Below are 26,204 nucleotides of genomic sequence, written 5' to 3' on the forward strand. Positions count from 1 at the left end.
TTAAATATTTGACCAGTGTTTTACTCCATCATTCCAAATAGCAGGGTGATTTTATGTGTTTATTTGAGTTTAACATAAGTTCTATAACTTTTCAGACTCGGATTTTTCAGTCGTGAAAGCATGGAGGAAGATCGGGCACAGGCCGATCTAGGCATCGCCGCAGATATCGAAGAGGCCCATGCGCCGCCACCATCACCCCCGGCTCGCAAACAACCAAAGAAGCGATTCGTAGGACGAAGAGCTGCAGCAAATAATGCTAAAAATGGTGCTGGCGATCCATCGATCGAGGATAGCGGGGCTATTCAAGGTAAACCAATGTTATTCTAGGCGTTGAGGGAAATTGCTGAACGTGAGTCTTAGTATCGCAACCGAGAAGAGCACCGAGACTGCTTAATCAAGTGCCCCCGGAGATCTTGAATGACCCGGAACTCAAGGAGGCGATGGCGTTATTGCCCGCCAACTACTCTTTTGAGATTCCCAAGACTATCCATCGCATCCGGTCTTCAGGCGCAAAACGGGTTGCGCTGCAGATGCCCGAAGGGCTACTCATGTTCGCCACCACCATTTCAGATATTCTCACTCAGTTCTGCCCCGGGATAGAAACCCTGATCATGGGCGATGTCACCTACGGCGCTTGCTGTATCGACGATTACACAGCACGAGCTCTGGGTTGTGATCTCCTGGTTCATTATGCGCATAGCTGTCTGATCCCCGTAGACGTTACTAAGATCAAGGTGCTTTACGTCTTCGTCGACATTAGTATAGACACATCGCATCTTCTGGCTACCCTGGAGCGAAATTTCGCGCCACCTAAGACCATTGCCATAGTCGGGACTATTCAGTTCAATGCTACCATCCATGGCGTTCGATCGACGCTGGAAAAAGCCGGCTTCAAGGTCCTAATTCCTCAAATCGCGCCGCTGTCCAAGGGCGAGATTCTAGGATGTACCTCTCCGCGATTACCCGACTCTGAGAATGTTGACCTCATCCTCTATCTGGGAGACGGCCGCTTCCATCTCGAGAGTATTATGATCCACAATCCTGCGATCCCAGCATATCGTTATGACCCCTATTCGAGGAAGCTTACTCGTGAGACGTACGGCCACGAGGAAATGCAAAGCCTACGGAGGGACGCTATTACAACGGCAAAGGGGGCGAAGAAATGGGGCCTGATACTGGGCTCGCTTGGTCGTCAGGGTAACCCGCACACGATGACATTAATCGAGAAGAAGCTTAAGGAGATGGGGATCCCCTGGGTCAACTTACTCCTGAGTGAGATTTTCCCTGGAAAGCTCGCCATGATGAACGATGTGGAATGCTGGGTCCAAGTAGCCTGTCCTCGATTGAGTATCGACTGGGGCTACGCATTCCCGCGACCACTGTTGACGCCGTATGAGGCACTCGTTGCGCTCAACGAAAGGCAGGACTGGAGCCAGAGTGGTGTTTATCCTATGGATTATTATGCGAGAGAGGGGCTGGGAAGGACGAAGGATATCGAGGTGTTAAGCTAGTAGTAACTACTACGGTACATAGGACATAGGTTCAATATGACCAAGGTTGCCGTGGGTTGTACCTTAGCAGTGGGCACGTGGACATCTTTCCAAGTGATGGCAACTCAACACGACAGCTGTACACAGGTAGGTGCCTAGGTAGGTAACTATTCACCACAGCAACAAACAACCCCACACATGATCCAGTCACCCAAGTAAAACATATATACCATAGCAACAGACTGTTCCTTCGGCCTGTAGCCTCCGGCCGCTGGATTCACTAAGCCTCTGGTTTAGTGGTAAAAGCGCCCGGATTGCTGGTCAGCAAAATCTTAACAAGTGTTCGGGTTTTCGTAAGTCCAGGTTCGAAACCTCCTCGAGGGAGGTCAATCCTGGACTGAGCTTTTTGCAAATTTTTTTTTTTTGCCCTCTTGACTTATTTCATCTGCGTAAATTAACCAGGGCGGGTTACGTCGACCTAGTTTATTACTAATTGCCAGCCGCACCCAGGAAGAAATCTTTTTACACTGCTATAATTTACTTCTACGCATATAGCAGGCAATTAACTGAGTCTAGAAAAGATTACCCTTATTTTGAAGAGGACTTATCATCTTTATTTTCATACCGTTAATAAGTAGAATTCTCGCGCTCTCCTATTGTAGTTTTAGACTCATCTATAATCTACATCCTGTGCTCTACGAGCCTACTTACCAGATTCGATCCCTTAAACCAAAACTGAAAGAAAGATCAAACCTGCTTAATATCGTGCCTAATGTATATCTATTCAGTTTAGACAAACTGGCTAACTACAGGGAATGAGAAGATATCTCGGCTGGTTATCACAATAGCTTCCCCCATTCCTATACGATGCTTCATCTTATTGAGTACACTTGGTAACTAATTAACATATGCACCTAATAGGCCTAGCCTTAGTAGAAATACTTACTATACTATACGTAAATAGGTATATAGGTAGTTTACACGAGTTACCCGTTAATAGCCTCCCTCGTCTTGGCAAGGGGGGAGAGTTTTTCACTGATTAATCAATTATCCCCCTACGTCAAGTTCTACAACGCCTAGAGACACGCCAGTCACACAAGGAACCTACAGACAGTCAATCCCATCGTCGTAAACATTGGCCAATTAAGTATATTATATAAGTAGATACGGCGCCAACATCGGTAGCATCGACGTAGCGCTAAATAATGTAAAATACCCAATGCGTATAACATCTATTTACCGCGCCACCCGAGGTGACCACCGAAGTCATAGCGCCGCGGCTGTTTTGATTATTATCATTATTATACTCGTCTCCACAATCGTCCGCCTAAGACGATGTGGTGGTGTTGACGCTGAAGACGTAGCTGGCCTGGAGGACGTAGGGGTCGCCTCCGGGGCCGAAGATCTGCTTGGACTCGCGCTGCCACTCGGGGTGGTTGATGGCGTCGATCCAGTCCTCGACCTCCATGACGAGGCAGCCGTACTGGGGGATTGTGCGGGGGAAGTCCTCGTTGTCGAAGAGACCCTGAGACGTCTTGAGAGGCATCGTGCTGTTCTGGCCGTTGCATGAGTACATCTGGAATGCTTCCTGGTCCGTGTACACGTCGAGCTGGATGCCAGACCATTCCGACTGAAGACGGGCGACGAAGCTGCCCTCGGCGCGCCAATCATAGGGGCCCTCTTGACTCCGGTTGATGATCCAGCAAGTGTCTAATCAAAACAGGTTAGCTTTCTTATCCCATGGCTTCCGTTGTGACGAGTTGGGAAAGACTTACCGTAACCGGTGCAGTTGAAACCGCAGTTACCCTCCGCTTCAGGCTTCTGAAGGTCGGTTCCGAGTTGCTTCGGGGCGCTCCAGAAGTCGTTCACGGATCCTTTCTTGTTGGCGATGATGTCGCCCGTCGGGATCAAGATGTCGTCAACACCAACTCGCTGGCCGCTGTAGGGCAGGTAGAACGTGTGGTTCAAGGCGGTGTTAGTTTCGTTATTGGCAAAGCCGTCCAAGTTCCAGTACGTATGACTGCTGAGCATGATAGGCGTCTTCTTAGTGGTCGCGATAGCTACCAGCTTAAAATCCCATGTGAAATCGTGGAGAGTATAGGTGACGTAGGAGATGACCTCTCCGGGAAAACCTTGCTCGCCGTCGGGATCGACAATGGAGAATGTTATACTGTCATTCGAATGAGAGACGACAGTGAAGTTGCGGAAATCCCAGCCATCGGGACCGCCGTGCAGAGTATCAGCACCGTCAGGAGCTTCCGGTGTAGGGTTCTCATTGGGCTCAATGTGAAATGTTTCGCCGTCGATCTCAAATGTGCTATTCTTGATCCGGTTTGCGTATCGGCCCGGTACACTACCGAGATGAGGATGGGCCTTGTCAAGTGTATAGGCTGTAGCGTTGTCGAAACCGGCTACAACATCTCTCTCGATACCGTACTTGTCGTGGATCAAGAGTTTTGCGACGGAAGCGCCGTAAGGGATAAACGCGGCCGAGAGACCCTCACTGTAAATCCAATAAAAGCCGTTCTCATCGGGACCCAAACTGCTTGACACATTACTGCTCCCAGTACCGCCAGGCGATTGCGCTGAAGTCAATGGCAGCAAAAATGCTCCCAAAGAAGCAAGGCTAGTGTTCAGACGCATATTGACTTGAGGTTGAGACAAGCTTTGCTAGTTGACATGCAATTTTGGTGCTGATGCTTTGTACTCGCCGCAATTGACGGTGGGAGAGGAAGGCAGAGCAAAGCAAAGCAACGGGAATCCTGGGGAAGGATTCGTGACTTATATAAATTCAGTCATCAAAGGATAAACCCCCGTCTGGAGAAACTTGATTTGGTTGGACAATGGGGAATACACTTCATCACGTTGACTTGTTACAGGGGGAGTAGAGCTGGGGAATTTTATTAATCTCACCTGCATCCGAACTCAGTAGCCCCAGTAGCCCCAGCAGCCCCGGCGATCCCCAGCTATGACTTATGCTAGTCTGTCAAAAGCTACTCCGCTTTCTTGGAAAAGTTGGGGTACCTAGACGACGTAACTTAACAAGGCAGTGTTACATTGGCCTCATCTAAATCATGTGGTAACACGGCACGAAATCAGTAAGTCGCTAGTACGTTGGAATCCGAGTTGGATTCGTGATTCGGTCGTTTTCTTAGAATGCTCAGGGTCATTCGTACGTAGGGGCCCTTTGTTATTGCATGTTTGCAGGTCACAGTGCAGGTGAACCAGCACTACCCCATAACTCCGAGCCCAAGGTGTTGGATCGCTACAATAAAAGCTGGATAGTACCTAAAGAAGCGGTATGGGTTAGGCGTATGTATTACCTAGAGGTGTCAACTCTCTACCAACACGTTACAGGGTTACCCGACATGTATCCTAGGTAAGATAATTGGAAGTATTCTCTTCTTCCCACTAATTCCGAAGTAGAGTTGGTGGCATATTCGAGCTCTTTGTAACGAATCCCACAGAGTTGAGTTAACCAGAGTCTCGTAGACTAAGAAAAGTTAAGTCTCATTCGAGGTTGTGTTTGCTGAAGACTTGTCTAAATCGGCATTATGTTACCCCACTGGGGGAATTTGGAGATGCTTTTCCTCAATGAACGTTCAAGGCTCTACAGCGTTAAGCTTTGGAGGGATCTTCTGTGGAACTCCAGCCCTCCCTTCAAGCACCTCTCGTGCCTTGCATACATTCCTCTCGCTAGCATTCATAGCTTAACTCGAGGCACATTCAAGGTGATGTGTCATTCGTCGGGGTGCTTCCGGCAACATATAGCAAATAAAGAAAAGAACATTCGAGGCTTGCCCTCATGATTCAAATAGGTCTTTGAGACAATATTCCCAATCTGTTGGTGGTAGCCGCTAACCTCTATATAGAAGACTTGTTGGCGTTGAAGCAAACATGGAAAATATGGGAAATGGCGGAAAGGACATGAAAGCTACATACTAACAACACGAAGTAATTGGTGCGAGAATTCGAGTAACACAAGAAATGAAGCACGTGGATGGTGGGTTTTTGCAATTCTGGAACTAGGAGGCGGTACTTGGGCATTACTTTTAGGTACAGTGCGGGGTCCTCCTTTTGGACAGGGTCAGGCTGTCAGCAAGCCTAAAGTGGTCAACCCAAGATACGTACCGTAATCCTTCAAAGCTTCAGAGCTTTATGCCGACATGTTCCCCGCGTCCAGCCGTCCCGCTCATCTCTTAACATTCATCCTCACTTTTGGTCGGGTTGGGCACGTTAGTATAACGTCGAAATGGTTCAGCTCTGCTTTACAAGGCGGAGAGTCTAGAGGAGATCCAGAAGAAGTGGATATAGAGCTAGCGGGCTTTCTTCACCGTGTATTTCGCCGAGGCCTTACGTAGGTAGTAGCTGCTTAATGATGGCCAAATAGCCCAGTCCCGGTCTGTTATTCCCGAGTACCGAGTGAAGCTATCTCAAGAGTTATATCCGTAAATCGGCCAGAAATATCACCAGCCTACTTCAAGATTACTAGGACTGGATTGGTATCTTGATCCTATATCATTTATATCGAATCTTACCACGGTGATATGCTGAGTGACCGGTGTTCAAGAAGAAAAACGCTTGGTTTGTGTTCCAATATTTCAGTTATTATGGTCATACGCTGAACAATATCTCATTATGACTCGACTCATGTAAATATATTCTTCCATGATAATTCCAAACTCAATGGAACGGCCATTGTATTGAATGCTGATCAGTAACCTGTACTCCGCCATATACGACTACCCTATACACATCTGTCGCGCTTACGCCCCCAGCTGTTCAACTGATTATACATCGACAAGGTTCTCCTCCTGGGGTGCATCTGTGTCCTTTACACCCTTGTCATTTCTCTCCTTCCCCTTTCCCTTTCGATCCGTAGCCGAACGTTGATAATACTCGTTAATGATCTTGGCGGGGATACGGTTCAGGAGCTCTTTAGGGAAGATACGCAAGAGACTCCACGCGATATCTAGAGAGTCGTAAATACTCCGTTGTTCGTATGCGCCCTGTGCGACAAATTGCCGCTCGAACTTTTCGAGGAATTCCAGGGACAATTTGTCTTCGGCGGACAAGGCCTCCTCGCCGACGACAGCTTTCATAGCTGCAGCATCACGGCCAATGGCATATTTGGCGTAGAGTTGGTTGGACACATCACCGTGGTCCTTTCGGGTCATTCCCTCACCAATAGCAGATTTCATGAGACGGGAGAGAGATGGTAGCACGTTGATGGGCGGGTAGATACCACGGTTGTCGAGCTGGCGGTCGACGAAAATCTGGCCCTCGGTGATATAACCCGTCAAGTCGGGAATGGGATGCGTGATATCATCGTTAGGCATAGTCAAGATGGGAATCTGGGTGATGGAACCATTTCGGCCCTCGACACGACCGGCTCGTTCGTAGATCGTTGATAAATCAGTGTACATGTAACCAGGGAAACCACGTCGACCTGGCACTTCTTCTCGGGCAGCAGATACCTCACGAAGAGCATCACAGTAGGCCGAAAGATCTGTAAGAATGACCAGAACGTGCTTCTCAAGTTGGTAGGCGTAGTACTCGGCGGTAGTAAGTGCGAGACGAGGGGTGATGATACGCTCGATTCTGCTTGTTATTAGCCAAATACCCGATACACTTGAAGGAAAGGAATTCTGCCATACGTGGGATCGTTTGCAAGGTTGAGGAAGAGTGTAACACGCTCCAAGCTACCGTTCTGCTCGAAATCCTGGGTAAAGAATCGGGCAGTTTCTAAGTTGACACCCATGGCGGCGAATACAATGGAGAAGTTCTCCTCGTGGTCATCATGCACACCCTTATTCGTAGCCCCCTTTTGCTTGACCAAGCCAGCTTGACGGCAAATCTGGGCGGCAATTTCGTTGTGAGGTAAACCGGCGGCGGAGAAGATGGGAATCTTCTGACCTCGGGCAATCGAGTTCATTGTGTCGATAGTCGAAATACCGGTCGATATCATTTCTTCGGGGTATACCTAGTAACATTGTAAGCGATGATCTTTCTTCACTTTATAGCATAAACTTATAGCATAGGAACGTGTACGTACTCTTGAGTAGGGATTGATAGGGCTGCCGTTGATGTCGAGGTAATCCTCAGCCAACACCTTGGGGCCCTTGTCGATAGCTCTGCCAGATCCATCGAAGATACGTCCCAGCATGTCTTCTGATACGCCTAGCTTTAAGCTCTCTCCCGTAAACTCGACCTTAGTCTTTTTGACGTCAATGCCTGACGTTCCCTCGAAAACCTGCACGACGGCGCGGTTGCCTGCAATATTGAGACATGGTTAGAAATGGAAAGGGTTCGGTAAATAAGTATCCCATCGCTCACCTCGGGCCTCGAGGACTTGACCGGATCTCTCTGTTCCATCAGGGAGTGTTAAGGTGACGATTTCATTGTAGCGCGGGAATTTGACGTTATCCAATATGACTAAAGGACCATTGACACCGCTGACGGTGTTGTACCGAACCCTAGGTACGATGGAATACGAAGAAGATTCTCTAGGATCCATGATGCTTCAACTGCAGGTGTACTTGGTCCAAAGGTGCGGTAGAGGATAAAAGTATAGCTCTTCCAAATGAAGAAGCTTGGTTATGATTCGGCTATGAAGCAGTTGATGTCGAGCTCCAGCCACCGTTGACGTTAGATTACAGCGTTAACCTGTTAGATTGTTAGATTACAGAGGCGGGAAGCTCTAAAACCAGACCCGTTACGAAAGCTCCCACTTAGCTGGCGCAGCACCTGGAGAGTGGGGAACAGCCACAGCAACTAAGGATCACATGAGTGGACAGATAAATATGGTCTGTGCACGCGGTTGTGGAGCCATATGATGATGCAATCCATGCATCTAAAATACAAACCGAGGGCCCCCCCTGTAGGGACCACAAGAGCCCGACTTTTAGCAAAGCTTATGCTTATATCATCCCGTATATCATCCTTTTATATCATCCCCCCTTATATTATCCCCCCTTATATCATCCCCTCTTATGTTATTTCCTTTTATATTATTTTATTCTTTTATATTGTCTTTCCGAAATTTAGCTGCTTATCCCATAGGGTCACATGCCACCGCCAGACCGTATTTGGGGGCGTTTAAAAGGCGCTCGACGCATTAACGCGCGCTTTGCGCCCCTTTTACGCCTTTCTTTGCGCGGCCCGGCGGTGGCATAATATTTTAGCTATATTTTTAGCTATATATTATATTATTGTTTATTTTTTATTAAAATAAAAAAATAAAAAACGTATAAAATTTAAACCCGGTTTTTTATAAAAATCATATAATATTATTTTAAAAAAGTTTAATTTTATATTAAAAATATATAATTTATATATAGTTTTATATTAATATATAATTATTTAATATAATTGGTTAAATTTTTAGTTTAAACTTAATATATAAGCTATTTTTTTCTTTAACTTTTTTATTTTTTTTATTAAAAACCTTTTTTATTAAAAACTTTATTTTTTTATTAATTTATTAAAAACTTTATTTTTTTTATTAAAAATATATATTATTTAAAATTTTTAAATTAAAATTAGTTTAATATTAATTATATAATTAAAACTTTAACTTTATATTTTAACTTATTATAATATTTAAAACTTATAATTAAAAAACATTAATAAATACACAAATAAATTGCTTAATTAAAAAATATCCTTAATTTGGCCTACCATAATAACCCTTTTAAAAATCAGGCATAAAGAAATAGGTTTACCTCTTTATATATTGATTATAAAACTTATAAACTATAATATGTAACATTATGCGCATTCCGCATCAAGATCGACAATCGGAAGTTCTTACCATATCTCATAATATAGGTTTCAAGAAGTCACATACGCATGACATAAGATTACTTTCGCAGATTACCTACCTAGGTAGGTATAGTAGGTAGGAAGACACCTGTCTTCTCTAGGCAGTGACGGATGATCTCACAACCATTATTTCAATATTAGGTTCATATATCCATTAGCATGTCCTTCATCTTGTAGACGCTGATATAAACATACTACATGCCACGTTACAACATTTATCTAAGGCAAAGATTACACACGGAAGCTGAAGGTTATCATAGATAGTTGTATTATACAACCATTAAGCTGTACAATCCATCCGACGCGCACAAGCTCAAGTCATACTTAGCGATCCGCAGAAACGGCACAACATGAAGGGACCAAGAATTGCCACCCAGGAGAAGTGCTACTGTGCCATTTGTGGCGGTCCATTCAAACCCCCTCATTTTATGAATAAGAAATCCAAAACACCTTTTGGCTATAATCCGGAAACAGTTAGCAAAAAGAAAGCTTCCTGGATCACGAAAGTCCGTGTTATATTAGAACAGATTCCCGGTGATAGACGGTAAGGTCTCCCCTTCTGGATCGATATTCGTGTAGCTAAATCTTCTAGGGGATATATATCTGGGGTGGGAAAATTGAAGGATGGCTATATTGAGCTCGATCCCGAAGACGATGACAACCGTCTCATACCCAGTTCGATCAATTACGTTTGCTATAAAACGGGTTTTACGGCGAAACCATTAGGTGCCATCCCCTTCCATTGGCCATGCTATGAAATATTGGCCCGCGCCCTATATCCCAACGCGGACGACCCAATTCATCATGTGGACCTAGATCGGCTTTTCCTTACAATGTTTATGCTCACAGGGGATGGGTTTTCGCTAGACCTCGAGTCTGGTGCTGAGGAACGACAAAAAGAATATTAGGAATGCTGCACAGGCGAAGAGTATTTCATTGCAAACCCAGCTCCTTCGGCCGAATTGACATTTCGTGTCGGAAAGATGATGGCAGGCGTACGATTCCCTAAGTCACTTCCAGATTTTGATCTTGGAAGTCGAGTAATAAATGATCCGTTCAAAAAACTACCATCCGATATCATCTACTTGATCTGTCAGCAGCTCCCCGCCACAGATATTCCTTTATTTGCCAAGGCGTCTTAGTGGGTTAATGCTGTCCTTCGCAGAGGTAACTTCTGGAGGTATTTTATCAAATACGGCATGCCTTGGTTCATCGAAATAGAGGAACTTATTAAACTAGGCACCTTGCGTCGTCAGGGTTTATTCAGGGGAATTTTTTTCTGGGCGTTGGATGCAGTCCAATGCTACAGAGGGCTAAAAGGTCCTCTCATGTACGTTGCGAATCGGCGGCGAATGTGGGAAGTCTGCGAGGACATAGCATTGACCTACTATAATAATGACGTCTAACACGCTAGAAGAGTAGTAGTCTGAGTGGTCGAATAAAAAAGAATATCAAATCCAAGCTAACATCATAATGCCGATAATGCCGCACTTTGCTCTGCTTCTAATAAGGGGTCCATTAATTAATCACGTTGGCACGTGATCCGAGTTGATGACTTCATAGGTAACCCCGGCTTTTACGTAAATGAACTAGGTTAGAGCCATTAGTAGCCGAGCTCTTACAAGGTTCTCAACCGTTCTAAATCTGTCTACCCCATTTGTAGCTTTGAATATGTAACTTCGAAGAGCAGTTATCAACGTCGATAGAAGAAGACAACAACAATTCGTGGTGGCATAAGAAGGGGAACTACTGTTTAAATTATCGATATGAATAAAAGATGGCGTCACTGCGCCCAATGATCCAGTTAACTCGCTGGCGGGCACCAGCCTATGCTCCGGCAGCTCTACGACGATGCTTTGCGACAGCTTCTGACGTAAGAAATACGGCCTCGGCAGCCCAACAACAGCCGCATTCCGATAACCGAGTTAAGATAGTCGAAGTAGGCCCAAGGGATGGCCTACAAAATGAAAAGAAATCAATTCCTCTAGCTACTAAGATCGAATTAATCGAGAAGCTAGCTAAAACTGGAGTGTCTGTCATAGAAGCCGGGTCTTTCGTCTCCCCGAAATGGGTACCACAAGTTAGTCTCTCTCGGATTGCGAACAATGTAGACAGAAGCTGACTTAGAGAACTCCCCTAGATGGATAATTCTAGCGAAATCCTCGAGCATATCCTGACGAACAAGATCCCCTCACCAGTGCCAATCACATATTCCTTCCTCGCCCCCAACGCAAAGGGTGCTGAAAATGCAACAGCCCTACTCAAAAAGCACTCGGGTGCCTATCTAACGGAAGCCGAATCGTTCCAGGGCGTAGGTGGCAAGCCAGCAGTAGAACTTGCGGTTTTTGCTTCTGCAACTGAGAGTTTCTCAAAGAAGAATCTTAATTGCGACATCGCGACCTCCCTCGAGAGGTTCAGGGATGTCATACAAGGGGCAAAACAGCTCGGGATTCGAGCACGGGCTTATATCTCCGTGGTCTTAGGCTGCCCTTTCGAAGGACACGATGTTAATCCACATAAGGTGGCCGAAATTGCTACCTCGTTGCTGGAGATGGGGGCTGATGAGATCTCCCTTGGGGACACGACAGGGATGGGGACTGCGCCTCGCACACAGGAGCTCTTGAAGTGCATGACAGCTGCGGGAATACGGAACGAGGACATTGCCATGCATTTCCACGACACGTACGGCCAGGCTCTTGTGAACATGGCCATTTCTCTAGAGCGTGGTATCAGGACGTTTGACAGCTCTGTTGGTGGTATCGGCGGTTGCCCATACAGCCCTGGAGCCACCGGAAACGTGGCGACAGAAAACGTGGTTTACTTCCTCGAGAGCTTGGGTATGGAGACGGGTGTCGATCTCGACGCCATGGCGGATATTGGACAGTGGATCTCAGAAGAGTTGGGAAGGCCAAATGACTCGGCTGTTGGCAAGGCTGTGCTTGGGGCTCGTAGTAAGGCTGGGTAGTATTTCTACATGTCTACATAGTACACGGTGATGTTTTAGTACAAACTGCAAATGTATATATTTGATTGTACCTGTCGAAACGCATACCGCAAAGACTGTTGTCGTGGTTTCATTCGCACTTACCATGCAAGACTCATAAATTTGAGCACGGTCTGCATATGGCAAGCTACGTAACAGACTGGACTATTGTACAAGCAAAGCAACGTAATCACCCATTCCGATTTGCTAGTCAGTAAAAACGGCTATGTCTCAACCCCCGCTGCCCACGCAGCGATTCTTGCTTTCTCAGCCTGGATATCCTGGTTTCCAGGTAAATAAAGCTCTGCAATTTTGATGCAGTCCACAGCAGCCCCCAAATTGCTTTCTAGGACACGGTACGCCGTTGCAAGGCGGAAGAATCTCTCGCCACTGTGAATGGGTAGAGGTTCCTAATCTGTCCCTAGTTTCGCAACCGCAAAGAACGATCCGCTTAGTGCCTCAAGCAGAATGGGCCAATACTTCCGAGCTTGCTCCAAGTTACCCTGGCTTTTCAATATTTGCATGATGATTATGAGACCGGCAACTTGGTTGAGGTGGAGATAGAAGACAATGTCGGCGATATGATAAGGGAGTGCATCACTAGGATCGCTAGTGGCTTTTATTCGCTGCCATAGAGGACTGCCAGCAAGACCGATCATCTGCATTGTGGACTTCTTCCACATCTTCAAAGCCTTAATATACTCGCCGTCCTGGAAAAGTTCGTCTCCATATATTTTTACCCTGTTGAGAGCCTCCAATAACGACCACGGTTCGAGATGGGGGTCTTGTTTGACCTGTTCTGTGACATCCCTAGCTAAAGCCGGACATATGTTGCCTTCAAGCTTGAAGGAAGCGATTCTGGAGAGGTAATCTCGGTAGGGCTGGACAAGGAGCGTCTATTCAGCAGTTAGAAATTAACAGTCACTTGTATTATGTTATTATGTATTAAGACTCACTTGCTTCGCAACGCCCAGGTAACTGGAGGATGTGGTGTTTCTGAACGGGTTGCAAAGAACAACGCGATGCTCAAAGCTCTCGGGAGAAGGTTCGAGCCAGTTGAGAGATTCGCAGAATAACGGGAAATCCTTCTGAAGAACTATGAAGTGGTTCTTTGGGACTGGGCTAGCACCTTGGATCTTGATAGAATAGCTCATGACGAAGCCTTTGAAGTTTCTGATAGTCGCTTTGCCGATAGCTACGATAGGGATCTCCCAGGCAGATAGGAGGTGGCACAAGTTAACGCCATGAGTGACCACGCGGATGAAGAGATGGTATTTTAGCATGACATCAATAGCCTCATGTGATACTTGACGGCTAACAAGGAGGATTGCAGTGTCGAACTTGTGATGTCCCAAGAGTGGAACGAAAGGAGTGTAGGACTCAAGGTCCTGGTTCACTCTGGTCAATCTCGGCTCGGGAGGCGACCAAGCACAGAGAACGAGATCATAAATAGAATTCCTAAGTTCGGGAGGGAGATCTAAGAAACGGAAAGGGGTAGACGCCATATTTGCTATATGAAACTGTAAAGACTAATAAAGAATGCAAAGAATGCACGCGGCAGACGGTTTCCACGTCAGGAAAAGATGATATAGACACGAAAGAATAAAAGTAAAGGGACTGTAGGGAAAATAGAGAATGTTGTATGGGTGTGGGATTGTATATGGAAGATAAGAGGGTGCGACTACTGGTAGTTGTAAGTTGTTGACAAAATTAGAAGTCGTGAATATCTTAGGAAGGAAGCGGCGACGTGTATGGGGGCGGTGTATTTCATGGGCAGTACCTCTCCCGGAAGTCGCGTTGCTTAGTGACGCCATGCATGTTGTTCACCATTAATCACTTGTTTGCCACTAATCTCTAATTATCTAGGCAGGTTACAAAAAATCTATGCTGAAGTTCATGCACACTCCACTGCTTGTTACTTTTTATTTGCTCTTACCCCCCCTTTCTCCCCTTCGAGACGCCGATTTACTTTCTCGTCCCAAGACTAAGAGTTATCGTCCAATCCCAGACGTAGTTGTGTAATTATTCAGCAAATAGACTTTTACCCTTATGTTATCGGTATCTAGATAGACTCATGCTTCTTGATTAAGCAAATAGCACAATCCACATTTCACTTTAGAATAGGACTTAGATAACACCTTGTTGATACATAGGTACCTACATACTGAGTTTATCGTAATACATACATTGCTTCAAAATTCTTATACGTATTAACTAATTATTTACCTAGGTAAAAAGTTTAATGAAAGAGAATTGAGCTGCAGTCCAGTCTCTATAAAGATTGACAAGATAGCTTGTTATAGACTTGATAGATATATACATATACCCGTTAAAGGAAGCTATAACGACTACCTACATACTTACATACTTACCTATATACCTAATCTAGTTCAAATTGGGTTATATCGTGGTTTCCTCAATTCCAAGTAGACACCCCCTATTCAACTACCCCTATTCTTAGATATCTTATGTAATCTAGCATAATCTGATCTCTGGGGCTCTCCCACGTGGCTTTGGTCCCACAGTGGGGTTACACTCCGAATCTGCAAACCAGGGTCAATCAACTTTAACCTCCAAATTTGATATAAAAAAAGTTTACTCGTGAGATCAACGCTACTTTAAAATCTTTCGAGTCTCTCGCAGCCAAGACCAAATTCGAGATGCACTCATTGGTTCAACCCCATGCGTGGGTTGCTCTCAAGCTTCCATCTGGGAACCTTCGAGTGCTTGAAGTCACACCTAATACGTATGTCATCTATATCATCTATATCATCGTGGATTATCTTAAGTAACTGCATCGACTAACATGTATTCGTCCTATAGGACCATTTCCTTAGGGAAGTATGGGTCATTCCCAAGTAACCTCATAATTCACCGGCCCTATCACCTGACCTATGAATTGCAAGATAAACAATCAGGAGAAAGTTTTAATCGCTTGCGCATCGTGCCGGCTTCTGAGCTGTATAGTGATATACTATCTTCTGATGCATCAGCTAGTTCCCTAGAGGGAGAAACTCCCATAACAAACGAAGGGGATGATGCAGAGAACGCTATACCGACAGGAATCGAGTACTCACTTGTCGATCCCGAATCTGGTGCTGTCGTTGCTCGAACCGATCGTGTAGAAATCGATGCCTCAGCTCGTCAGACCCTGACAACAGAGGAGATAGAAGCCTTGAAGAAAGACGGCACAGACGCAGGAAGAGATATAATAGCCAAGTTGTTACTATCACATACGGCAATCGACCAGAAGACGGAGTATTCTTTGGCCAAATACAAATTGCTCAAGACGAAAAAGTATATTCGAAGATTCTCCGTTCTCCCTATGGATGTGCCAATGCTCGCCCATTGGCAATTGGAGGTGAAAGACCCGAGTAAGATATTAGACATGAGAGATGAGATGATAGCACTGTTAGGATGTTGGGCCAATGTGCATTTTGGTGGAGAGGATCAATGCGAGAATAGCGGTACCGAAGAAGTTGACAATCACGAGAAAAAGAGTTTCGAGTCTACACCCGGTCGATGGCTTGTCGTGGATGACACCGGTGGTCTTCTAGTAGCGGCTATGGCAGAGAGAATGGGTATTCTCTACTCGCCTGAAAACGGGGCTTCGGAAAACCAAAAGGAACCAACATCACCAAGCGCATATCAAAAGGAGTATTCACATAACCAAAAAGTTATGACAAATATGGGAGATCCTCTCTCTAAAACTAGCACCGAACATGACAACTCAACCATGGAAACAGTATCACAGGGCCACGATTCTGCAGAGCCAAAATCCCCCGAGAGTACAAGAATTTCGCATGGAGACGGGAAATCGCGATGTAACGATGTAAAGATACCATATGCGAATTCTAATACTCTTACCGTCATCCACGCCAACCAACAACCGAACCTAACCTTCCTACGCGAATATGGGTTTGATGTTACAAATCCTGCTCAACCAGCAGATCACCCCTTAGCGTCTCACTTGATGACCATATCATGGCTACAACTCGTCAAGCCGGATTTGGACTCTACTTACACTTCAGAAATGCCTAACGTTTCGTCTGAGGTGCTCCGCTCGTGGAAAGCCAATCGTCGGGGCACATACCACCGCAAGCGCCGTCGTTGGGCTAAGATTCGTCATGTTGTCGACACCACGCGGAAAGGCGAATTCTCTGGGCTGGTAATTGCTAGCACGATGGACCCTATCTCTATCATGCGTTATGCAGTGCCGCTCCTTGCCGGTGGTGCGCCAATTGCTATCTACTCGCAGACTATCGAACCTCTGACAGCGCTGGCAGATTGTTATAGCATAGCACGCCGCGCGGCCTGGGCATCAAATCCGCCAGAAGAGGCGGTGGGCAAAACCCCTCTGGAACTGGAGCAGTGGCCCGGCAACGAGGAGTTCCCATTAAATCCGGCCCTCGTGTTGGGAGCTGCTCTACAGACAAGCCGTATCAGGAAATGGCAGGTCCTTCCTGGACGGACACATCCTCTAATGACAAGTAAGGGTGGGGCGGAAGGGTATATATTCACGGCTTGGAGAGTTAGGCCTGCAGAAGGCAAGATAGAAGCTAGAGGGAAAGCTCGCACTAAGAAGAGGAAGCTCGAAGGGTCGACACAAGAATAGGTTCACAAGCAGGCTGAATAGAAACATGGCTGCATTTATCGGCGTTACGAAACTCGGTATCATAGGACATAAGGTATAGCACTCTAGCATTAGCTAGGTAGTTTCAGTCTAGTTTTCGGGTCGCATAGATTTGCGATTGATACCCCCATGACAAGAATTCTCTTACTTGACGGCTTGACAGGCTTCTTCTATATTCGATACTTGTGCGTCTTGTGTATTGTAGAGCTATTATCCCCCCTACAATGACTTGCCCATAAACTTCCTCTTTGTGAAACTTAACCACCACTTGCTCGGCTTGCCATCATTATCTTCTTCGTATACTCGAGCTAGTAACCGCGAGGCTAGCTCTTGTCGCACCTGGGAGAGATACTGTCGCAGTTGCTCGGCATCCTGCCTGTCTCGTGGTGGTTCGTAGATCTGCGTGCCGAGTTAGATTTACACTGTGAACCCCGTTGTTCCTTTATCTGAAGGGAATTATGCTAGAACGTACCTGGTTCAGGGGGAATGCGGGATCACCCGGGATGGCGAAGTTGAGGTCCAGGGCGGTGTTGAGGACCTCCTTCGTGGCGTCCCTCAGGGAGTGCTGGGGGCGGATCTTGCCGAGACACTCGCTTACGAATAGGATGCCATAGATTAACAGCCTGTCAGCCGGTCCTTGGATCTCGAAGTTACGGAAGAAGGTGTTGGCACGGAAGAGCGAGATCACTTCGTCTAGGATATCGTAGGACTCGGCATCCGGGTCGGGGCTTTCGTTGGCAGGAAGCGGTGGGTTGGGCTGCGGTAGCACGTACGCGGGACCACGGGTCTTGGTGCGGAGGGGGAGTAGAGGTAAGTTCCCAATTAGACGTGGGATGTTGGGATCATTGTTAAACATAGAGTTGTAGGCCTAAGTTGACAATGGGTCTTGTTAGCTAAGATGTGAAGATGACTCGAGGTATTAGGCTTTAGGGGATCTTAAGATAATTAGGGGGTTATCAAGGCGGTAATAAGAAAGCACATACCGGCATCTTGTCAAGAATTCACCGAGACAATAATCGGTGGTAGCTTGACAGGCCTGCAATTCTAGATGTTCTGGTACTATAGAAGGGAGCTCCTATTTCTCTCTGTTGACGCCTAGACTCACAGGGCTTGGTGCAGCTGAGGCTGACGTCCCCGTGTAAATTGTTAGTGAGAAACGTCACTACCTCATTCGGATAAATGCCGGTACATAATGCCCGACTTTGCTAAGAGTTGGGCAAGAGCTTGCATAACGTTATGGAAGTACCCCGCACTGTATAAGGATGTATCATGTACCTACCCGCCAGGTTGTACAAACTACACTAAAGATAGATGACCTGTCACTAACCTTAATTAGGCTAATAAAATGACTTGCATCCACAATCCTTGGAGCATCTGACACCAATCTTGGCAGTTAGTTCTTAACGGGATCGGGATATATGAGCTATAATTGGTTCATATTAGGTGTGGCGCTGATTGATCTAAGGCTGGAGCCTAGCCCTAACTTTATTTGGGGGCAATAGAAGATCAGGTGAATTCGCGCAACGGTGGTGACTACAACTACTTGGCCGCATTCAAATTGCCAGCGCAATCCACGTTTGTTTGCAGGTGGAATGCCCCTCTAAGTCGCGTCTTCCTCTCATCCACTCCCATCGTTCATATTACCGCCCGGTATCAGAACTGTTGCATCTTTTAAATTCACCCCTTACTTTTTCACAGTTCCGAGTTACACAATCAAATTCAACAATCAAATAGAGTTTTTTTTTTCTCCTCCTTTATTTAGTTTATTGGAGGTACTTGCTACCTATCTTTAAAACTTCATTATCGTAACGGCAATAAGTACCCGGGCGCATATCGTATCGCATCACGCTACTCCTATTTATCGAAGATACAAATACAGTTGCAGCCTCCTAAATCTTGCCTTACTTGAAAATTCAGTTCACTTTTCACTTTCTTCCAAATAACAGGTAAGTATTTTATTTTATTGTACTCTTACCTTATACTAACATCTCTTTCTAGGGGATTAGCATCCCGGTATTCCCGTTATTATGTTATCTAAAGGATCCCGCATGACGGCTTCAACGAAAGTAAAGACTAAGCGCAAGCGACTCTATCGCAGAACAAAGTGTTGCAAAGTCTTATCCCCAGGAATTGGATCACTTTACGACATCCTCCACGACTATGCTTCCACTGCACTTTATGTTCCGCCGCTGTGTTGGACTGAATTCCACACACAGGTGTTAGGTTGTCGATTTGTGCAACAACCTCCCCAGACTACACCAGTCCCCTCATCTCCATCATCTCCCTCGCGACAATCGCAACATCTTAAGGTACCACAAACCGTGGTGCATATCAGCCGTGCTCTTGACATCATCATGAAGAAGAATGTTTCTACCTACGAGCAGAACGAAGCAATGAAGAGCGTCTTAAACGACCTATTCCCTGGCCAATTATCTCCAAATGACCTCTCAAGCCTTACTATTCGATGCGGGAAAGACCGATATATGAGCGGAGTTCGGTGCCAAGCCCTGTACAAGGACCCGACTTGCTCAAGCTCATTTGAGTCGACTACTACCTACTCATCTGATGTTTCGATAATGAACAAAGGGAGAGATACCAGGGCCCCCTATAACGCACCGATACTGGCCTACCTGGATCGTGACTACCTAAACCATATTAGGAGAAACTGTTTCCGAGTATCTTCTGGCCCGAATGGATCATTCAACGGTCCTATACACCGTTTGCAAAAGATCCGATCGGAAAAGTTAATCCCGAAGAATCCGGACGAGGATCAATACATTCTCGCCACCATACTCGCAATGGCTCAACAGCATGTATATGGAGATATGTTCACAGGAGAGGGCTTTTTGCCGAAAGATGTCGATGTTCGCGTCCTGACAGTTTCGAAAGATGACAATTCGTTCGTCGTCTATTCAAGCGTGGTACCTACAGCATTTCTAACCATGTTCCACGAGCCCGGAAAATCACCACGAGGAAATGCAAAAGTTACAATCAACTATCAACATGTCCCAATATGGCCTGTTCTAGGTCTCAAAGAACGCCTAGGACAGGCCCTTGGCAGAGATCTCATTGGTGAATTCGATATAGATCGGATAGAAACCTTCGAGGATGAGCTAGCATCCAATTTAGAAGGAGACAAAAGCGACAGCTTTGATGAAAAATTACAAGCCGTGCTTCAGAAACTCAACAAGGAAGACGAGTCGATGCCCAATACAGCCCAAACACTATCGCCTAAGCGCAAAAGAAAAATCTTCTCGGAAGTCTTTAATGGAAGCTTCTCCGAGAATCACGAATCCTCCGGTTATCCAAGTGAGTTACTGGCGAAGCGCAGGCGTTTAGAGGAAGGTAGGGTTGGCATCGTCCGATAACGCAATACCGTCCCAGGTTTTTAATGAAATCATGGGGATATATGAATGGGTTACTAAGATATGGATAGGGATGAACAATGGGCCGGTAGTACCGCCGCCGGGTATATCATGGTTTTTAGAAGGTTCCCCGGTGTCCAATGATCAGATACCAGAGCAGTAGGAACCTTCTTGGAGTATTTCGGGGTGTATCGTGGTTTAGGGGATGCGAGAGAAGGATATATCCAACAGCTCCGTACAGTGGGCAGACAAGCTGTCAGGGTTTTATTAGCCACAGCTAGCCTCGTAGCTTATACAAGGCGGTTGTTATTATGCGACAATGATTACGACGATACGAGACACTCAGACGTACCGGCTTTGCCTCCGATCTAAGAGGGATGATACGCAACAACATTTGCTTAGCATATTGGCGCACTACATTTTGTCGAAGCAGACAAATTGCCTCTACATATTGTGTTATTAGGGTTGCCTACATAGAATCATAGCTTCGAAGAAATCTTACGATTTTACCAGCCTCGCGGTTGGGACCTCCACAAACCTACAATTTGACAACTAGTGGTTTATTATTCACAATATGATGGAAACCTCACGTTTTTATCACGGACGTATTGTGTTGTACTACTCTATTCCTTCTGACTTCACTATTTAGATAATCGTCCGATATTGTTACTCAGAAATCTCAAACATGCAGCCTATAGTCACCATATCTGTACCACAACCATCTAGTCAGACCCTAGATGTCCATGTAGAATGGCGATTCTTGGCCCAATTCACCCATTGAACTGACTTTGAAAACCAGTGACTTGTGTAGGGAAGGTATCATAGTCCACTGTCATAATGATTCAAGTCACAATTTATGTGCCTTGTAGATGATAGCAGTAGTACACTATTTAACCCACCAGGCATCCTTTGCCTATCCCTCCTTTCTTTAAAACGCAACATCAATCTACTATTGATAGGAACCTGACTAAATATTCAACTAAACCTTCTCGCGTATCTTTTTGATACAGCAACAAATTCTATCAGATTCCAGCATCATCTTTAAGAAGTATAACCGATTATCGGCGACTTGATATTATACCATCAACATGTTATATACCACGAAACTTATACCCCTCTTGTTCAACTCGGCCAAAGAGGTCCGCTCTCATTTTGGAGATCCGGAGCCAAAAGCTCCTACGGATTCTCATATACTTAGAGATGTTACTGCTATGTTAGGGGGCATCATTGGGCAAGGGAAGCAGGCTACAAAATCATCCGCTGGAACCGAATGCAAAACCCAAGGCTTGACATTCGACAGTCTACCATTCGATGTGAAATTTTCTATCTTCGAAATGGTTGGCTCATTGCCAAGCTGGGTCTACTTCAGATACAAAAAGGGGAAACTTGTTGAGCTTTGGGGTGGTAATCGGGAAGTCTATGTCAACGAAGAATGGCACGAATCTCGCCAGTTACGAAGGGGCCTGAGCACTCTCAACTTCTTGATCAGCAAACCAGCTGGTGCAGATATACTCGCCGAAGGTGTTCTCCGCCTCCTTTCAAAGGATGAGCCTGGTGTTAGAAATCTACAAGAACGACATAGGGGCGACCCACGCTTTTCTGTTCGAAACAACGACCAAGTCAACCCTATACTTACGAGAAGAGAGATAGACTGGTTCTTCTTCGACAACTGTGTCAATATGGTGCCCAGTGGTGGTAATTGGTCTATGCCTCATTATATTCACAGTATTCGAATCTGTGTCTTCGGGCTCGACACAGTTTTTCATAAATCCTGGAATCCACCTCCTGATTTTATATGGCCCCGATGTTCACACGTCGAGGAACTTATAATCCTAGTCGGTAGATTTCGGAAAGAAGTTCCACCGTCAAGAATGAAGGTAATTAAAGCTTTCCAAGCTAACCTGGCGACCTTCAAGGATACGCTATCCGAATATGATGATGAGATATTCGAGCATGAAGATACACGATACGAAAAATACCTTCTCAGATCTGAGAAGTATATGATTGGAGAAATTAGCAGACGTTGGTGCTTGGCCTTCTTAAATAAGCATCATCGCAGGCATAAGTGGTTGGACGATGAAGATGGCTTGCGGTGGCTTGCCTACCCAGTACATGACGACAAGAATGAACTTTCTATTTGGTTGGCAACCCCTGAAGGACACGACTGGCTTGGGCATGATTGGCATGAAAATTCTCAGCCAGGGTTCCGGTTCCTCGCATCGGAATCCGGTTGGTGGTGGTTGGCGTCTGATTTTGGTTTCCCATGGCTAGAAACCGAACAAGGGCTAGGCTGGCTTGGTACTAAGAAAGGCCAAAAATTTCTCAAAAGTCGACAAGCCTTACTTTGGGCAAACACTAGTACCTACAACCCATCAAGCCTTACACCTCTTGGAACACAAGTTCGGAAAGCCTGGTTCAATACGGTTGCGGGAATAGAATGGAAATTCCACAATTGCCCTGACGGAAACCCGCCGGCGCCCCCACAACCACCTCAAAGGGACTCAAACCCGCCTCCGAATGTGGAGTTTCCCACTCACTTCAAAAATCCGCACTTTCGAGGATGGCGTTTTGTTATTTGTCCGGAGGAAATTTCTGAGAGGGCAACAAGCCGTCGAAAATAAGGCCAAGGAGAAATGAGAGTAGTTAGAGGCCGTAATACTTAGGCACTTTGGGTAAGGTTGAGCTATTTCGACTTAATTAGATAGTTACATCTTTAGATATCATATCGTCGTCAACTCCGTTTATGTCTCTAGTCATATTTCGTGTATAGGTGGAAAAGTGAAGAGACAGATCTCACTGAAGCCCTTCTTCTTTTCTAGAAAATATTACCAATAACCTTATTATTTATCCTGTGATTGGGACCCCAGGCATCATCAGTAAGAGCATTCTACCGTACAATGCATGCGTATGTGTAAATTTAAAACCAAGTTTAAGAGACTAGGGGTCGTTGAATCATACTCGTTCTCTTTGAGGTAATTAATATCCTAGTCTTGTTACCCAAAGGATGAATAACTTATCAGTTACCTACCTGATTAACTAAATAATTTGTTAAGAAAAGGGGCTAAATTTTCTATTAGGAATGCAGTCATAATTTTGCTACCCATCTCGAATAGGGGGGTTAGCTTTTCACGAGGCGGACGATCTTAATATTGAACGAGACTTACAGGAGAAATATTTTTACTAATTCTCTAAGAAATGATACATGTGTTTTTTTAAGAGCACGAGGTTAGAATAAAAATACGTACTAGCTTATCTTACCTAGTAGACTTCGGTGTGATATTCTCGTATACAGCATCAGCCATCAAAATAAAGACGCACTTAACTGGTAATAAACTGAAATTAGAGTGATATGTGGCAATATATCTCGTATAAAATACAGGAAGTCTTCCCGTGAAACATACAGGAACATAAGATTACTTACACCCCAATATATGGCGGGTTGTATGCATCTAAAAGCGCAACATGAAGCCCGAAAGAGGAATATCGAAGGCTCCATGTGACCAATCAGGCTGACGCCCGCACTATCGCTTAACGTAGTATGACGCCTTAGAACCTCGTATTCCATTAACTCCCTTAGAAGCGAGGACGGTTGAAAGCTGCACTGGTGATAGGAAACGTAGCTATATTGAGCCGAAAAGGAGAGGTTTTAGTATAAAAGCTAGGTTATCTACCACCATGTCTCTTGTCTTTGGAATAATATCGTCAAGACAAAAAACACCATAGGCAACGCTTAATACGCTGATAAAAATGGCTCGCTCGCTTGTTCTCTTTGCATCGGCATTTGGCTTAGCCTTGGCGCAAAGCAACTATCCAAACCAATCTGCACCTTTCAACCTCGTCCTGTCAAGCGACAATAGCACCCTGGATGGCCTTAAGCTCACCGCTTGCCACTCTGGAGCCGCCGTCGAGTCATTCTGTCTCGACGATGCCGTCGAAGAGCCCGAGTTCCAGACATTCTTCTTCAACGGCTCAGCCGAAGCGCCCTCAGACCCTAAGTACCTACCTTCCGGCCTAATAACATGGACTTTCACCGGTGGCCAGCCGCCTTTTACTGAGAGCACGGCAATGTCACTCATGTATAACCCAGCCTCCAACCTCGCATTTCCGCTCATTTGGCCCAGCAGCGACACCGCTCAGCCTGTTTCGTTCACTGAGGATGAGCTCCTGGCCGTGGCGGCCAACATCGACGACGCGGTCTCACCGCCTGAGCCGTTTGAGAACTATATCACTTATTTGACCGATCGCTGGGCTGTGTGCACGACGTATTGGCAGGGGTACGGATATGTGGCGCTGCAGTATGTCCTAGGCAAGGAAGGGCCGCAGAACCCCAGCTGTCAACGGGTAACGGTTAAGAGGGTCTTTTTAGAGTCATGAGAGACATTAGGACGCCGGCGAGCTGAATCATGCCCTAAGCAACCTGGATCAGGTTATATAATACGCGGATAATATTATCTTCATGTACCCTTCTTAGATACGTAATTCTATTCGCTAATTATTATTTTACCATACCAAAAGACTATCGTAAGTAGTAAATTATGAGCGGCATTTTGATTACCATATGAATATCGAAATGGAGAATGAACCATAGAATCTTAATATATCTATAGGAGAGGTCCCCTAAATGATAGCAACATTAGAATAAACCCTAATCAAATACCATACCATACGCCTAACCCCTATCCATACGCCATTGAAGTTACGTATCAAATCAATTTCCCGACCAGGCCCCCATAGCAATACCAATGCCACCCAATGTTTCGACGTGAATATTTATTCGACGTGTCTCAAGGTCTCTGACAACTCTTATTCTGTCTAAAGCAGCCCTTGCTCATGCCGAGCGAGTCCGGAGCATCACTCAAGCCCTGAAATACGTCGTCCAAGTTGAAGCTGAAGTCAGAAACGCCGCACGACTTTCCAATATAATCGCTGAAGAATGAGATAGCATCAAGCCCGTTCTCCACGAACGTCTTAGCACCTTCGACAGCTTTCTGGACCGCGGTCACAGATGCGCCTCCAGGCACAGCGTCAAGGCCTTCCTCGACGAGGGTCGTCACGGCCGATAGCACCACGGCGCATATTACATTGTCTAGCTGCGAAAGCCCCTGAATAACCACATCAAGGAATGCAACGGCTCCTGAGAGGTCGCAAATACACTCGCCCGGCGTGAATGCGTTCCCGTCGTCGTCTTTGTCTATTGTGCTAGGATCTAATTTGTCTGTAGGTACATCTGGACCTTTGCACTGCAATTAAACCCTATATGTTAGTCTCATTTCGATTTTGCTATGATTAGAGCAAGGGATATCACATACACCAACGGCGTTTGGGTCTGACCCCGGATTTTGCGCCGGGCAAAAGATTTTACATGGGGCGAGCTCTTTCTCTGTGTTTCCAGCTCCGAGGTATGAGAGACAGATGCCTATCCTCCCAAAGTTGGCAATGGTGTCGGCATCTGAGCGAGGAATAACCGCAGCAGAGGTCAAGCCTAACAGCCTAACCAAAACTGTAGTATATAGGCACGCAGATAGTAAAGTGGTCTTCATCGTGAGGAAATATTAGACGTTAAGAACTAGTAAGATAATATAAGGAATATTTAAGGCCAATAAAAGCTGAGGTGAATCTTTTCGAGATGGATATGTCTTTAGTGTGTAGTTCTGCTTTTCTTGACAGCGGTTTCGAGTTCGTGGGTATGACGGCTTTAATAGACTACACAGTTAGTTAAAGGTAACTGCTTGACAGGCTCCCTTACTTTAGCAAAAGGGAAACATTAAATCAGTCTACTTATATGACAGTCATTAAAAGAATCTAAAAACAAATCAGTTATACGTCAACGCCTCCTAAGTCGAGGGCCTTAACTATAGCTCGTGTGAATAACTAGCACGCATGCATTTATCTATTTTCAATCATTACAC

The 26,204-nt window shown here is 45.6% G+C and overlaps 12 protein-coding genes across 12 annotated transcripts; 7 read left to right on the forward strand and 5 right to left on the reverse strand.

Annotated features, from left to right (window-relative positions):
- Positions 1 to 6: 6 nt before the first annotated feature.
- Positions 7 to 1,645, forward strand: F4817DRAFT_340392 (diphthamide biosynthesis protein). Its single transcript, XM_049303631.1, has 2 exons — positions 7 to 307; positions 361 to 1,645. The coding sequence occupies exons 1-2, from the start codon at positions 121 to 123 to the stop codon at positions 1,509 to 1,511; spliced, it is 1,338 nt and encodes a 445-aa protein (XP_049158272.1). The 5' UTR covers positions 7 to 120; the 3' UTR covers positions 1,512 to 1,645.
- A 1,172-nt stretch (positions 1,646 to 2,817) lies between these two features.
- F4817DRAFT_359349 (galactose mutarotase-like protein) lies at positions 2,818 to 4,133 on the reverse strand (the record flags this gene model as incomplete). The annotated part of the gene is made up of 2 exons (XM_049306149.1): positions 2,818 to 3,200; positions 3,266 to 4,133. The coding sequence occupies 2 exons, from the start codon at positions 4,131 to 4,133 to the stop codon at positions 2,818 to 2,820; spliced, it is 1,251 nt and encodes a 416-aa protein (XP_049158273.1).
- Positions 4,134 to 6,075: 1,942 nt separating this feature from the next.
- Positions 6,076 to 8,264, reverse strand: F4817DRAFT_340395 (P-loop containing nucleoside triphosphate hydrolase protein). The gene is made up of 4 exons (XM_049303632.1): positions 7,827 to 8,264; positions 7,546 to 7,763; positions 7,148 to 7,473; positions 6,076 to 7,091 (listed from the first exon to the last, which is right to left on the reverse strand). Exons 1-4 carry the CDS (start codon positions 8,005 to 8,007, stop codon positions 6,281 to 6,283), a joined length of 1,536 nt encoding a protein of 511 aa, XP_049158274.1. The 5' UTR covers positions 8,008 to 8,264; the 3' UTR covers positions 6,076 to 6,280.
- Positions 8,265 to 9,281: 1,017 nt separating this feature from the next.
- Positions 9,282 to 10,781, forward strand: F4817DRAFT_340397 (uncharacterized protein). The gene is made up of 3 exons (XM_049303633.1): positions 9,282 to 9,390; positions 9,456 to 9,858; positions 9,907 to 10,781. Exons 2-3 carry the CDS (start codon positions 9,665 to 9,667, stop codon positions 10,220 to 10,222), a joined length of 510 nt encoding a protein of 169 aa, XP_049158275.1. The 5' UTR covers positions 9,282 to 9,390; positions 9,456 to 9,664; the 3' UTR covers positions 10,223 to 10,781.
- Positions 10,782 to 10,929: 148 nt separating this feature from the next.
- On the forward strand, positions 10,930 to 12,990 carry F4817DRAFT_340400 (hydroxymethylglutaryl-CoA lyase). The gene is made up of 2 exons (XM_049303634.1): positions 10,930 to 11,394; positions 11,455 to 12,990. Exons 1-2 carry the CDS (start codon positions 11,092 to 11,094, stop codon positions 12,277 to 12,279), a joined length of 1,128 nt encoding a protein of 375 aa, XP_049158276.1. The 5' UTR covers positions 10,930 to 11,091; the 3' UTR covers positions 12,280 to 12,990.
- F4817DRAFT_365971 (uncharacterized protein) lies at positions 12,522 to 13,818 on the reverse strand (the record flags this gene model as incomplete). The annotated part of the gene is made up of 3 exons (XM_049306934.1): positions 13,254 to 13,818; positions 12,742 to 13,193; positions 12,522 to 12,687 (listed from the first exon to the last, which is right to left on the reverse strand). The coding sequence occupies exons 1-3, from the start codon at positions 13,800 to 13,802 to the stop codon at positions 12,522 to 12,524; spliced, it is 1,167 nt and encodes a 388-aa protein (XP_049158277.1). The 5' UTR covers positions 13,803 to 13,818.
- A 1,037-nt stretch (positions 13,819 to 14,855) lies between these two features.
- Positions 14,856 to 17,142, forward strand: F4817DRAFT_143114 (Gcd10p family-domain-containing protein). Its single transcript, XM_049297887.1, has 2 exons — positions 14,856 to 15,043; positions 15,121 to 17,142. Exons 1-2 carry the CDS (start codon positions 14,958 to 14,960, stop codon positions 16,910 to 16,912), a joined length of 1,878 nt encoding a protein of 625 aa, XP_049158278.1. The 5' UTR covers positions 14,856 to 14,957; the 3' UTR covers positions 16,913 to 17,142.
- Positions 17,143 to 17,149: 7 nt separating this feature from the next.
- On the reverse strand, positions 17,150 to 17,786 carry F4817DRAFT_359354 (ARP2/3 complex 21 kDa subunit; the record flags this gene model as incomplete). Its single annotated transcript, XM_049306150.1, has 2 exons — positions 17,150 to 17,329; positions 17,403 to 17,786. 2 exons carry the CDS (start codon positions 17,784 to 17,786, stop codon positions 17,150 to 17,152), a joined length of 564 nt encoding a protein of 187 aa, XP_049158279.1.
- Positions 17,787 to 18,467: 681 nt separating this feature from the next.
- Positions 18,468 to 20,832, forward strand: F4817DRAFT_340403 (uncharacterized protein). Its single transcript, XM_049303635.1, has 2 exons — positions 18,468 to 18,876; positions 18,929 to 20,832. Exon 2 carries the CDS (start codon positions 18,958 to 18,960, stop codon positions 20,296 to 20,298), a length of 1,341 nt encoding a protein of 446 aa, XP_049158280.1. The 5' UTR covers positions 18,468 to 18,876; positions 18,929 to 18,957; the 3' UTR covers positions 20,299 to 20,832.
- A 551-nt stretch (positions 20,833 to 21,383) lies between these two features.
- Positions 21,384 to 22,916, forward strand: F4817DRAFT_365973 (uncharacterized protein; the record flags this gene model as incomplete). The annotated part of the gene is made up of 1 exon (XM_049306935.1): positions 21,384 to 22,916. One exon carries the CDS (start codon positions 21,384 to 21,386, stop codon positions 22,914 to 22,916), a length of 1,533 nt encoding a protein of 510 aa, XP_049158281.1.
- A 1,035-nt stretch (positions 22,917 to 23,951) lies between these two features.
- Positions 23,952 to 25,105, forward strand: F4817DRAFT_143146 (uncharacterized protein). The gene has a single exon (XM_049297889.1). The coding sequence runs from the start codon at positions 24,043 to 24,045 to the stop codon at positions 24,667 to 24,669; it is 627 nt and encodes a 208-aa protein (XP_049158282.1). The 5' UTR covers positions 23,952 to 24,042; the 3' UTR covers positions 24,670 to 25,105.
- F4817DRAFT_143131 (uncharacterized protein) lies at positions 24,875 to 26,133 on the reverse strand. The gene is made up of 2 exons (XM_049297888.1): positions 25,605 to 26,133; positions 24,875 to 25,535 (listed from the first exon to the last, which is right to left on the reverse strand). Exons 1-2 carry the CDS (start codon positions 25,833 to 25,835, stop codon positions 25,080 to 25,082), a joined length of 687 nt encoding a protein of 228 aa, XP_049158283.1. The 5' UTR covers positions 25,836 to 26,133; the 3' UTR covers positions 24,875 to 25,079.
- Between the last annotated feature and the right edge of the window lie 71 nt (positions 26,134 to 26,204).

This window comes from Daldinia loculata, assembly GCF_022478755.1.
Source record: "Daldinia loculata strain CBS 113971 unplaced genomic scaffold F4817scaffold_30, whole genome shotgun sequence".
Lineage (NCBI taxonomy): Eukaryota > Fungi > Ascomycota > Sordariomycetes > Xylariales > Hypoxylaceae > Daldinia > Daldinia loculata.